Source organism: Ctenopharyngodon idella, chromosome 10 (genome assembly GCF_019924925.1).
Source record: "Ctenopharyngodon idella isolate HZGC_01 chromosome 10, HZGC01, whole genome shotgun sequence".
Lineage (NCBI taxonomy): Eukaryota > Metazoa > Chordata > Actinopteri > Cypriniformes > Xenocyprididae > Ctenopharyngodon > Ctenopharyngodon idella.
The window spans coordinates 44,615,447-44,628,993 of NC_067229.1; the positions used below are offsets into that span (position 1 = coordinate 44,615,447).

Here is a 13,547-nt window from a genome sequence, read left to right on the forward strand (position 1 = left end):
ATGGCTATTAGACTGTTGGGAAAATACAAGTTCTTTCTCTTCCTCGTTTCAATTCCCAAAAACTCGCTGAACCTGATCTCACCGGACAGGTGCGTTTTTAAAACGACGGAGGACGGTTCACTGGAGGAGGACGACGGGGTTATGATTACATCTCCATTAAAAGTTCTCCACAAGTTCTTGCAAGTTTCATGACCCACTATGGCAGTAAACCTGAGTAAAAACGGACCCGCGCTTACAGACGCATACAATGAAGTGGTGAACGGGAAAACGGGCACAAACTGGTAAGACATCTACGTCTTACAAATCGCAAATCATACTATCGAAAATGGATGAGTGATTGGCAATTAGTCAATTGCATATCCTATTTATTATTTTATGGTACTGAATATGCTTCATAACTTTTCATTTAAAATGACCTTTAACTTTTTAACATACATGACATGCAAATTAGGCTACTTTTAGGCTTAAGACTTGCGAGGTATTACATAACTCGTGTGCTCAAAAGAGAATAACTGGTTACTTGATGGGTAATTTTGTCACTATATTTGTGCATTATATATATGATTGTTAGTTCTTAGTGGTTATCTTCAGTCATTCTGTTAAAGGAGAAGGACCCTGCATACAAATTAACCATATTTGTTGATTATAGGGTGTTGTTCACCTACGAAGGAAACAGTAATGACATTCGGGTTGCAGGAAAGGGAGGTGAGTTATTACTGTAAGAATGCCAACAGAGTGATGTCATTCTTTTTTTTATATTTTATGAGTCATCAGTCAACAATTAGTACTGTTGCTTGTTTGTTTTTCTCTGAATGTGCCATAGATGGTGGGCTTGAAGAAATGGTGGAGGAACTGAACAGTGGTAAAATCATGTACGCTTTCTGTAAAGTGCTGAACCCCAGTTCTGGAGTCTCCAAGTTTGTGCTCATCAACTGGGTATGAACAGAACACAAATATCCAAAACTGAATGTACTAATGAAAACTGCTTTATTATGGTAACCTCTCAACTTCCATTATAGAGATAATCTTTGTACTGTTTATTGTTTTCAGACCGGCGAGGGAGTAAAGGATGTTAGAAAGGGTGTTTGTGCCAATCATGTTCACTCAATGGCCAATTTTCTGAGGGTGAGTGCAAAATGGAGCCTATAAGTATTCTCAGTTTAATGTTTGTTACATTAGTGTCCTTATGTAATGCCATTAGCATGGAAGCTTCATTCTGCCTTGGAATAAAAAAAATTAGTGCTGTCAAATCAATTAATCCGATTAATATACATATATAAATACACAAACAAACACACGCGCACACACACACACATATAAAATCGACTTTATCTCACAATTAAGACTTTTTCTCTCAGAATTACCAGATATTAACTCGCAATTGCAAGACATAAACTTGCAATTCTGAGATAGAAAGTTACCATTACCTTTATTTCATGGCAGAAACAAAAAAATGTATAACTGCAATTATGAGGAAAAAAATATAGAGTTGCATACTTGTGAGTTTATAACTTATAATTGCGAGACATTAGTATGGAGGCTTGTTTCCGCCATGAAATAAAAAAGGTAATTGCAACTTTTTATCTCACAATTCTGACTTTGTTCTCGCAATTGTGAGTTTATATCTCACAATTCTGACTTTTTTTCTCATATATAAATTCAGATTTGCAAGTTATAAAGTCAGAATTGAGTTATAAAGTCAGAATTGCGAGTTATAATATCAGATTTGCAAGTTATAAAGTCAGAATTGCAAGTTATAATGTCAGATTTGCGAGTTATAAAGTCAGAATTGCGAGATATAAAGTCAGAATTGCAAGTTATAATGTCAGATTTGCGAGTTATAAAGTCTGAATTGTGTGATAAAGTCAGAATTGAGTTATAAAGTCAGAATTGCGTGACAAAGTTAGAATTGCAAGTTATAAAGTCAGAATTGTGTGATATAAAGTCGCAATTACCTTTTTTTTATTTTTTTATTTAGTGGCGGAAACAAGCTTCCATTGAGATGGTCTTAATGTAATTCTCTAGAAATTCTTCATGTTGAATTTTGAATGTGCATTTTATAAAAGGGTGCCCATGTGACCATCAACGCTCGATCAGATGATGATGTTGAACCTGCTGCCATCATGGAGAAGGTTTTTAAGGGCTCGGGCGTCAACTACAACATCCACAAAGAATCAAACCAGAACAATAATTGTGAACCTATTGGACGTGTGGTGAGTGAAGCCATAGCTCATATTTAAAGGGGCTTTGAATATCTGCATGTTTGCCTTCTGAATAACTCCAATGCCTCTGTTCTCACAGGGTTCTGTCTATAAAAAGGTCAGTGCTTTAGATGAAATCCAAGGTACGACCAGAGAAAACTTCTGGGCTCAGGCTGAGGTGAGGAAAAAGTCACAGTAAAACGCAATGCTTTTATCTTCTCATCTGCTCTTGACACGTTCTTTCCCATCTCCTTTATCAGCAAGATGAAAAGAACCGCCGACAGGAGGAGCGCAGGAAGGCAAATGAGGAGAGGCAGCGTCTGGAAAAAGAACAGAGAGAGCAAGAGGCTAGAGAGGCAGACGAACGAGAACGAAGGAGGAGGGAGAGAGAGAAAGAGATAGACCAGCAGAGGCAAGTGACTTTGTGTCTGTCCCATTCATATCATCAAATAAAATCTACACTGCTGTTCTAAAGTTTGGGGTCAGAAAGGTTTTTAAACTTTTATTCAGCAAGAACACATTAATTGGATCAAAAGTGACAGTAAAGTCATTTATAATGTGTTTCTATTTCAAATAAATGCTGTTCATTTTAAAGTATTATTCATCAAAGAATGTTTTCAACATTGATAATAAGAAATGTTTCTTGAGCAGCAGATCAGCACATTAGAATGATTTCTGAAGAATCATGTGACACTGAAGACTGGAGTAATGATGCTGAAAATTCAGCTTTGCCATCACAGGAATAAATTACATTTAAAATAGAAATCAGTCATTTAAAATTGTAATAATATTTCACAATATTACTGTTTTTACTGTATATTTGATCAGCCTTGGTGAGCATAAGAGATTTCTTTCAAAAGCATAAAAAAAAAATCTTACCTGCCCCAAACTTTTGAACGGTGTAAATCAGTGGTGTCCAATCCTAGTTCCTGGAAGGCCAGTGTCCTGCAGAGTTTAGCTCCAACACCAATTAAACACACCTGAACCAGCTAATCAGGGTCTTACTAGCAGAAATAGGCTGTGTCTGAAATCGCCCCATACCCTCTTTCACTATTCCCCACGTTCATCCACTAATATAGTTCACTTGAAGTAGTGAATGAAAATGAGTGAGTGAATTCGGACACTGAGTGTGCCAGAAGGGCTGCCGCTTTTGCGTAGTTTGTGCTTGCTGTTTAATAATCATTTGAAACTTAGCAAGCTAGCAGCTCCAGTACTAATGAAAAGATTTATCTTGAACTCTGTCATGGAAACTATCTATAAACTTTAATAAAAAAAAACAATTAAAAAGGAATTTATACCTTTATGATATTACACTGTGTCCACATTGGACCAGTGGTTTGGAAAATGGATGGATGGATGATTAAGCTGCGGACGTCATCATCTGGTCAGACGCGGGAATTCATTCGGAGCACGACTCTCACAGTGGGTATTCTCTAGCCATTGAGTGTACTTTGGTTGTACACTCGTTATTGCGGTGCATTATGGGATTGAATGAGTACACTCGATAACGTCCACAATGGTTTCGGACTCCTCTACAAATGGCTGTTCCTTCAATTAGCCCTATTTATCGGTATAGGGGACAATTTCAGACACAGCCATGGTCTTATTATTGGGAGATACGAGGGACCGTGGCTCTACCGTTGGAGAAAGCGTAACAGCTAACTTGGATCATGTGTGCCTTGATAACCAATCACATTACAGCCTTGAGGTAATTGAATTTCTTTCAGAGTTGTGCAACATTCAAACACTGTTTGTGGATACCATAGAAACGAATGAGCTGTAAACAGAAACATATCTGTCGCGCAACTGTCCGTGACTTCACCTATAAAACAGCTTTTTTTTTTTTTTCCCCGATGTAAACTCTAAAAATCAATCAATCCAAAACTAATGTTTAAGAGCAAACATGTTGAAGATTAGCCGACGGGCTGTCGATTCAGTAAATGATAAGCTGTTTTCCCATAAAAGCAGTTTATTCAGAGTAGTGAAGCCTCTCCTCCATTGATATGGTCTCATTTCCTGCATACCACAGTTTTAGCAGGCGTTACGTTTTTTTTTGTTGTTTTTTTTGTGCTAACCTTGCCTTCAAGTGGCTTTGTTAGTAGCCAGAAAGGTGTGTTGAGGCAAGTTAGAGCTAAACTCTGCTGGACAGTGACCCTCCAAGACTGAACCCTGCTGAAAAATCCAGCTAAAACCAGCCTAAGCTGGTCAGTCTGGTTTTAGCTGGTCTCCCAGCCTGGTCATAGCTGGTTTTTGAGGGGTTTTGGCTAGCTAGGAGACTGGGAGGCTGGGAGACCAGCTTAAACCAGCTGAACACCAGCTAACCCAGGCTGGGAGACCAGCTACTTCCAGCTTAAACCAGCTAAGTCCAGCCAACCAGCTTAGGCTGGTTTTAGCTGGATTTTTCAGCAGGGAGTTTGGACACCTCTGGTGTATATAGTTCACCAAATATTTAAAAGTTGCTTTGGATATATGTGTCTACTAAATAACTACCTACTTGGTGTCTCACAGGCTTTTTGAAAAGAAACAAGAGGCAGCAAATAAAGAACAGGATCAAAGAAAATTGGTAAAATGACGACTTTCGTTTTTTTCCTGCAATAAATCTGAACATTTTAAAATCATATTTTATATGTAATGTTAGTCACTCTTGATTGCCTCACTTGTTGTTAAGGAGAAAGAGGAGAAGGAACACCAGTCTCCTGTAAAAGCAGGAATATTGCGAGCTGAGTCTGTGCAGAAGGCCAATGTGAGTTCACCTCTGATGAGTCTAAATAAATACAGCACAACAGTGAGCGCCCACAATGACAGTGTCCTTGGATCTTGAAGACTATTTCCCATTGATTTTCTCCATAGAGTTTTCAAAAGCTCTTTAGTAAAGAGTTCAAAACCTCCTAGATGAATCACTGGTTCGAAGCAAAAAGTATATGAAAATCATCTGATCAAATGAACTACACTTCCCACGAAGCATTATATAAGAACAATATATTTTCTATTTATATATATTAAAAAATTAATTAATTCCTTTGATGCAAAGCTGAATTTTCAGCATCATTACTCCAGTCTTCAGTGTCACATGATCCTCCAGAAATCATTCTAATATGCTGATTTGGTGATCAATAATTTCTTATTATTATCAATGTTATTATCAACAGTTATTATCGACAGTTGTGCTGCTTAATATTTTTGTGCAAACTGTGATACATTGTTTTTCAGGATTCTTTAATGAATATAAAGTTCTATAAAACAGCATTTATTTGAAATAGAAATATTTTGTAACAATATTTATATCTTTACTGTCACTTTTGATCAATTTAACGCATCGCTGCTGAATAAAAGTTTTTTTTTTTTTAAGGAGAAAATGAATGGGATTTTACTTCTGGAATTCTAATATTTTCCTCTAGGCCATAGTGGACATAAAAATAGCGTATTCTACCTTTTTTCAGGAGGCGGCGTCAATCATCTCTCAGCGTTCCATCAATCCCAGGGAGCTGTTCATGAAGAAGGAGAGAAGCTTGATCAACAGTGAAACACCTTCTTCAGCTTCTCGACCAGGTACAAAAACTCTTATCACAAAGAACATCTGACAAAATCTCATATATAAAACATGCAAGCCATTAATCTCAATATTCAGATTACTCGTGTCTTTTCCCCTCAGGTCAGTTGAGAAGCCCATTTTTATCCCAGCAAAGAGTCAGTGCAGAAAACCCTCGCAGTGAGAGCAGGTCTCAGCCCTTATCTCCAGTTCGCCCCGCAGCAGCCGTCTCAGTTTCACATGTACCAGCTCCCATCTCTCCAGTGCATGAAACACCGGCTTTCCCTGTAAAAAATGCAGGTGAATGAAAGTAACACACTCCCTCTTGTTTCTGTAGTTTAACATTATATGACAGTAAGTTGCCTTATTTCTGCCTTATTTCAGACCCCTTCTCTGATGATCCATTTGTATCTGAACAAGCCGAGGGATCTGAAGATGAATGGGATGGTATATGTTCTCTCTATAATGCTTATCAATGCCAGTCAGGGTCATATTTATTCCTGAAATCTGACTTACTGTGTATCCTGGTGCAGATTCGGATGAGGAGGGATCGAGTCCTGCTGACGGGAACCGAGAAGGTGAATACAGCATCTACGCGAGCGTCCCCTCAGATGAAAGTCTCTATGTGAACGTTAACCAGGTTGGTACCTTGTCATATCATCCAAACCATGCAACCATGAGCTTTTAGGTCATTTTTAAGAATAATTTTCTGTAGTAATAATGATTTAACTGGACTTAAATTGTTATATTGTTGTAAATTATAATATTGTGTATTATAATAAATAGTTGTGTCACCTAAATGCCATTATTTATCCTATTATTTGAAGGATTTCCAAACCCCTACTACTGAAGACGAGGAGACAGGCGATAACCAGAACATTTGCGCAAGAGCACTATATGACTACCAAGCTTGTGAGTACTTTAATTCTGCTGTATTATCTAAAAATTCATGCAATAGATTTAATTTTTTTTAAAATGTAAATTTAGAAAATTAAATACTTTTGAATATTCCATACTGTCTTTTAATCAATGAAGGTGTGGTTTTAAAGGATTAGTTCACTTCAGAATTAAAATTTCCTTATAATTTACTCACCCCCATTTCATCCAAGATGTTCATGTCTTTCTTTAATAATAAGACCCTTAAGGAATAAGACCCTTATTCCTCATCTGGGATCATGTAGAGCTCTTTGAAGCTGCATTGAAACTGCAATTTGTCCCTTCAACCCGTTGAACCCCACTGAAGTCCACTATATGGAGAAAAATCCTGGAATGTTTTCCTCAAGAACCTTAATTTCTTTTCGACTGAAGAAAGAAAGACATAAACATCTTGGATGTCATTCGGATAAGTAAATTATCAGGAAATTTTTAATTCTGTGTGAACTAATCCTTTAAAAACGTATAAATTTATGCATTATATTTTCTTCTTTGTTTCACATCTAGCGGATGACACAGAGATCACCTTTGACCCGGATGATATTATCACAGGGATCGAGATGATAGATGAGGGCTGGTGGAGGGGTTACAGTCCTGATGGTCACTACGGATTGTTTCCTGCTAATTATGTGGAGCTTCTTTAAGTCTACAGTAACCAATCAGATGCAATACTATGTGACTAAATGATTGTGGTTTGCTAGTATGCTTTAATGATGTTACGGGGCATTTGGAAAATCTGATTTCTTAAATTTGTACTTTATCTAAATATTGTTCAATAAAAGTTTTGTGTCTCTTTTATGTTCTTTTTATGTGGATTCAAACAAAGCACAGAAAATAAACACCAGCATTGTAGTAAATGAAAATATTCCCATAGTTAGGTGCAGCTAAACGTATTAATTACTATCCTCACAAAATTTACCATGGTTGCTACAGTTTTCACTAAAATTACAGTTATTAAACGTTAAGTACTTGAACGGTACCATGGTACACCTACTTATCAGATAATAAGGTACTGAATAATTACTATACCAATGGTATTTACAAGGTAGGCTACTTTGAATAATAAAAAAGGCCATCTTTTCAAGTTGTTACTACATCAAAACTGATAATTTTGCATTAGCCACAAATGACTTAAAAAAAATAATAACATTAAAGAATAATCTCAAGGACATCTCAAAGTATAGGACATTTAAGGACTTCTCAAATTATTTTTTATAAATTACAATAACAATAACTGTAGCAACTATGTTATTTGACCAAAATTACAATTAAAAAGTAACATTGTTGTATCTAAGGCTTTTCTGTCCAATACTCGTCGCTATCCACTTCACACCAGAGTATGGAATACATATGGTGATGACGTCTAATGCACGCGACGTGATAGTTACAAAAGCGCATCTTCGACGTCATCAGCCTGATTCTGATAGTTTTGGGGAAGAGGAAGACATGGCCGCAAGGTTACTGCTGAGAACCGCCGTACGGGCCGCGACGACCTGCAGGCCGTCTCCAGTGGTCGCTCTGAGCAGAGGGATGGCGGCGGGAGGTCAGTCTTTTATCTCGGGCTGTTTTTAATAACCGAAACGCACAGCAGCATCATTTGAGAGTCAGTTTGAACGCGTGCCAAGGACGCGATGCCTTCCGCGGAGGTCGATGCTCTTACCGCATCGGCAGTTTAAACAGGAAAACATTTGTTTAGTTATGATTTCTCATAGGATGTTATAAGAAATTGTGTTGTTTTAGTGTTTTAATGTTTGTTATTGAGATATGTTTGTGTAGTTTTAAAGAAATAGTAGTTTTATATTGACAACTAGCAGATAGTCTTCAAACGCAATAAATGGACTAATGTGAATTGCTGGTCGTTAAAAAGGTGTTTTAACAAAATTTGACCCTTTTTTACGCAGGTATTCCCACTGATGAAGAGCAGGCAACTGGACTCGAGAAGAAGATTATGCATGCTCTGAAAACAGGCTCAGTATGTATGCTTATGAACCGTCAAAACTGTCAAACTAAATGTTTTTGTCATTATTGTCTTCATGTTGATCCAAACCTACATGCTGTTAAATTTCCTCACAAAAAGTGAGTTTGAAGAATATATACATAGTTATTTCTATACAAAAACTTTTAGGTTAATGTCTGTCATACTCCAAAAAAAGACACAATATGGTGCATTTTGATGGTCTCATGTTAGATTTAATGTCATTATGAAATTATATTATGCTTCTCATGTAAGAACTTGGAAGAAAGACGTTGTGACCAAATGTCATTGTAATCGAAATCCATGGCTTATACCATATTTGATATGAACATGCATATATTTATCTCAAACTTAATAAAAATATAAAATATATTCTTTTTGTGTGTTCCACAAAAAATACAAGCATATATGTTTAACATGAGAAATGGTTAAATGACAACATCTAAATTTTTGGGGTGAACTACTCATTTACATTGCACTTGGCTAAAGCTTTTATCCAAAGCAATTTGCATTGCATTCAAAATATACATTATTAGGTGATGCATTCCCTGGGAATCGAACCCACGACCTTGGCGTTGCCAGCGACATTGCTCTGTTTGTTTGCATTTCAAACGGACTGATTTGTAACACATTCTTCTATCTCCCAGGATCCTTACAGCATGCTGAAGCCCAAGGAGTATGCAGGATCAAAGTCGGACCCCCATCTTGTACCTTCCATCACCAACAAACGAATTGTTGGCTGTGTCTGTAAGTTAAAACTCATGATTCTAGACCAGTGAAGGGCAACTTGGGTCCTGGAGAGTTTAGCTCCAATCCTGATCAAACCTGCCTGTAGCTTTCAAGAGCTGTTTGAAATCACCCCCTATACCCTCATTCACTATTCCCTACATTAGTCCACTAAAATAGTCTGCTTGAAGGAGTGAATGAAAACGAGTGAGTGAATTTGGACACAGAGTGCGCCGGAAGTTAATTGGCATAGTTTGTGCTTGCTGTTTAATAATCATTTGAAACTTAGCAAGCTAGCAGCTCCAGTACTAATAAAAAGATTTATCTTGAACTCTGTCAAGGAAACTACCAATAAACTTTAATTCAACAATTTAATGACCAGTTAAAAAGGAATTTATACCTGTATGTTATTACGCTGTAGCCACAGCGGTTTGGAAAACGGATGGATGATTCAGCTGCGGGCGCCGCCATCTGGTCAGACGCGAGAATTCATTCAGCACAACATTCTAGTCGTTCAGTGTACATCGGTTGTACATTGTTATTGCGGTGCATTATGGGATTAAATGAGTGCACTCGATAACGCCCACAATGGTTTCGGACACCACTACAAATGGCTGTTCCCTCAAATAACCCTATTTAAGGATATAGGGGGCAATTTTAGACACAGCCATGGTCTTATTATTGTGAGATACGAAGGTCTGTCTCTACCATTGGAGAAAGCGTAACGGCTAACATGGATCATGCCATTAAGTATACATTGGTTGTACACTCGTTATTGCAGTGTGTTATGGGATTGAATCACTCATTCAAGAGACTCACTCGATAACATCCACTATGGTTTTGGACACCATTACAAATGGCTGTTCCCTCAAATAGTGCCCTATTTAAGGGAATGGGTATGATTTCGGACACAGCCAAGTAATTCTGAAGACATTGATTAGCTTGTTCAGGTGTGTTTGATTAGGGTTGGAGCTGAACTCTGCAGAATAGTGGCCCAACAGGACAGAAGCTGCCCATCTTTTCAAGACACTTCACATAATATTTTTTTTTTTTTTTTTTTTTTTTTTGGAGGTTGTATTAAGCACATGCTTGTGTCTGTCTAGGTGAGGAGGACAACACCGCTGTGGTGTGGTTCTGGCTCCACGAGGGTGAACCCCAGCGCTGTCCCTCATGCGGCTCTCATTACAAGCTAGTGCCTCATGAGCTGCCTCACTGAGCCGCTGCCTCCAACGCAGAGTCGCATCCCAGAATTCCAGAGACGTGGTGACCTCATTCATGTTTGTCATTTTGCAAAGAAGTACAGGGGATGTAACCTGTCCTCCTGATTTGGGACACAATATTTTAGCAAACAATTTCCGTAAATTATTGGAGTGTACATTTTGCGTTTGGTCCAGTTACACCTAATAAAAATACTTACTCTGACTTTGCCTCTTGTATTTTAATTCAGGTTCATTAAATTCTCTATGTACTACTGGCCAAAAGTGTGGACACACTTGACTGGATTTGTTTTTTGTGACCTTAAAAACCTTTAGATTTAAATGCTTAATATAAATTGTGCATTTGTATGAATGTTTACAAAACTATTTTTGACATGCTTAATTTTCTATTATTAGTTTTCAATTTAGTAAATTAGTTTCTATTAGTTTTAGTTGTTTATTTCTGTTTTAGTAATTTTAGTACTAAATATATATGTATGTCTTTCATCTAAAATGTATATTTTAAGTAATGAAAACTGTTTAAATAGTCTTTAGTACAAACTTTTGATTGGCAGTTTATATAAATTTCATAAATGTCTTTGACCTTGGCTTCCCCTTTATTGATGAGACTATTTGTATTGCAGTTTTATTATTTAGGAGGTTGATGGTTCATGACACGTCTAGCTTTAATTTACGCTTTGCATGTTAATTAAACTGCCCAAATCCTGTCTCATGTGGTTTGCCATATAGTGGTCTGACTTCCCATTAGGATGTTCAGCTGTTTGTTTCTGTATTTGTGATTTCGTCCTGTGTCCACAAGGGGTCATTTGTATGTAAGAATGAGAATTGAAGAGCCTTTGGGAAGAATGCCAACACAGGTGCAGTAAAACAATATTATGCTGTTACTTTGTCATTTCTCTATTCTTTTATTGCCTCAAATATCCAAGATACAACTACATTGTTATTAAATCTGCTTTATATGTGTAAAATTATTTTGAAAATCCTTAATACAGTTTCCTATGCTCCATATTGCTGTTATTTCCATATAGTGTTTAAGTCTTATAGTCTCTGGTTCTTAATCATCTACTGCAAGTTATAATGCACAATGTATTTTCTTAATAGTATATATTATATAATAGTATATAGTTATATTAGTAGTATAATATGTTTTCTTAATATTCATATATTGTTAAATTTTAAGGTAATTAAAATGCAGATTGCACATTATTGATTTACATCTGTAAGTCTAGGCTAATATTTAATCTTTTAGAATGGCTGAGCAAATTGGCTTTTAAGGCTGCTCTTCATATGACAAAAAAAGACACTTTAGTCTTGATTAGCATAATGGAATTCATCAACATGAATTTCCAAGCTGTCATTTCAGGCTCTCTCCTGTTTACTGCACCTACCTACAGTATGTTACTCGTTTAATAAGCATTGCAGGCACGTAAATTTGTTTATATCTTTGAAAGTTATTATAATCAATGCATCACAAGATTTTTTTTTTTCTCATGAATGTGGAAAATGCCCTTAGTGGGTCATTTATGTCTTCAGTGTGTGTGTGTGTTTTATTTTTTCACAAGAAAACCTGAAAGCGAGATGTTATGAGCAATTTGCACATAATTGCCAGCATTTGCTGAGGCAGACTGTGAAAGCGAGGAAAATGCAACACAGAGACATTTGAGGGGGATCTTATTTCCTGCACATCGCTCCAATGAGTTGTTAGACATTGTGGCATTGTGAAAAAAAAAAAAAAAAAAAAAATCACTGCAGATATTTTGTTTTTGTTTTGTTTTTTCCAAGAGTGTCTTTCAGAAATGGCTCTGGCAGTCATTTATATTTGCAGTTTAAATGGGTTTAAAACCTTATTTTAGGTGGAATGTAACACAATGTCACTGAACTGTACAAAAGGAACTGCTGAGAAAAGTTTAAAGTCAAGGCAACATGATGCACTGAGATTTTTCATTTCACTCAACAACTGTCTTAATGAATTATTCATGCTGCAATACATGCTGGGTGCTCACCAACCCAGGAACCGTTTTGTTTGTTCAAACCTCTCAGACAGCAAACCGACTTGGATAGAATATTGTTTGTCTGAGTTGTGTTTTTATGTAGATTCAAAGTAATTTTTGTCTGTGTTGGAATGATAATGGACCGATAGTTTGCTACATACTGAATACTGCACAGTATATACTGTATACTGCCTACTGTTTTTTTTAAATAGTAAGTGAAATAGCATGCATTAAAATATTACAAAAGTAGTATGCTACATTGTTATCACATGACCGCACTACGTTTGTCACATGACCTGGTCATGTTGTATGTTATTAATTTAGTGAGTAGCATCCAGTTATTGTCATTAGTTTTATCATTAAATTTTGGGTCATAACATTTGGTGGTCCAATGAAATGGTTCACATTTAGTGTTTCAGAATGGAAATGGAAGTTCAAGTCGAGCACATTGCATTTTCGCATATAGTACTATGCCACGCACTCAGGTCTGGCTGCATACAAAATTGCATACTTTCCTACTATATAGAAGGCGAAAAACAGAGTAGTATGTCTGAATTCACAGTATTCATAAAACATAGGCGAAAAGTACCTGGATGACTTAAGGGCCGTTCACACAGAATGTGTTTTTCCATTCCAATGCGCTATTTTTCCATTGTTTTTCTATGTAAACACGCGCTAGACGGACATGTATGACCGCTGCGCTCACATCTCGCGTCTTTTGTGTCTTGCACATGAGTGCCACATTTTCAACTTTTATGCACAGCACTCATCAATGTCAGTTCCATAACAGTGGACCAATTAGATGACCCCGGAGGCGGGGCAAGTGTTGCGAGCTTTTGTTTACAGTAGCAAGTTGGCATGGCAACTGTTTAATATGAAGGCTACATGGCAGAGAAGGCTGTCCGGATAGCCAATGTGATTATTTTCTTTTTTTCCATGTCAAAAATAGTAGCTATCTGTTCTGTCAACCCGATC

General features: G+C 36.9%; 2 protein-coding genes across 2 annotated transcripts; both read left to right on the forward strand.

Moving 5' to 3' along the window:
- The first annotated feature begins 46 nt into the window (after positions 1 to 46).
- Positions 47 to 7,461, forward strand: dbnla (drebrin-like a). Its single transcript, XM_051911174.1, has 15 exons — positions 47 to 281; positions 650 to 705; positions 824 to 936; positions 1,051 to 1,125; positions 2,067 to 2,213; positions 2,302 to 2,379; positions 2,462 to 2,613; positions 4,710 to 4,764; positions 4,870 to 4,944; positions 5,642 to 5,750; positions 5,854 to 6,030; positions 6,115 to 6,177; positions 6,264 to 6,370; positions 6,558 to 6,642; positions 7,171 to 7,461. Exons 1-15 carry the CDS (start codon positions 199 to 201, stop codon positions 7,305 to 7,307), a joined length of 1,512 nt encoding a protein of 503 aa, XP_051767134.1. The 5' UTR covers positions 47 to 198; the 3' UTR covers positions 7,308 to 7,461.
- Positions 7,462 to 8,039: 578 nt separating this feature from the next.
- LOC127521557 (cytochrome c oxidase subunit 5B, mitochondrial) lies at positions 8,040 to 10,786 on the forward strand. Its single transcript, XM_051910901.1, has 4 exons — positions 8,040 to 8,206; positions 8,565 to 8,635; positions 9,286 to 9,385; positions 10,468 to 10,786. The coding sequence occupies exons 1-4, from the start codon at positions 8,110 to 8,112 to the stop codon at positions 10,578 to 10,580; spliced, it is 381 nt and encodes a 126-aa protein (XP_051766861.1). The 5' UTR covers positions 8,040 to 8,109; the 3' UTR covers positions 10,581 to 10,786.
- Positions 10,787 to 13,547: the final 2,761 nt, after the last annotated feature.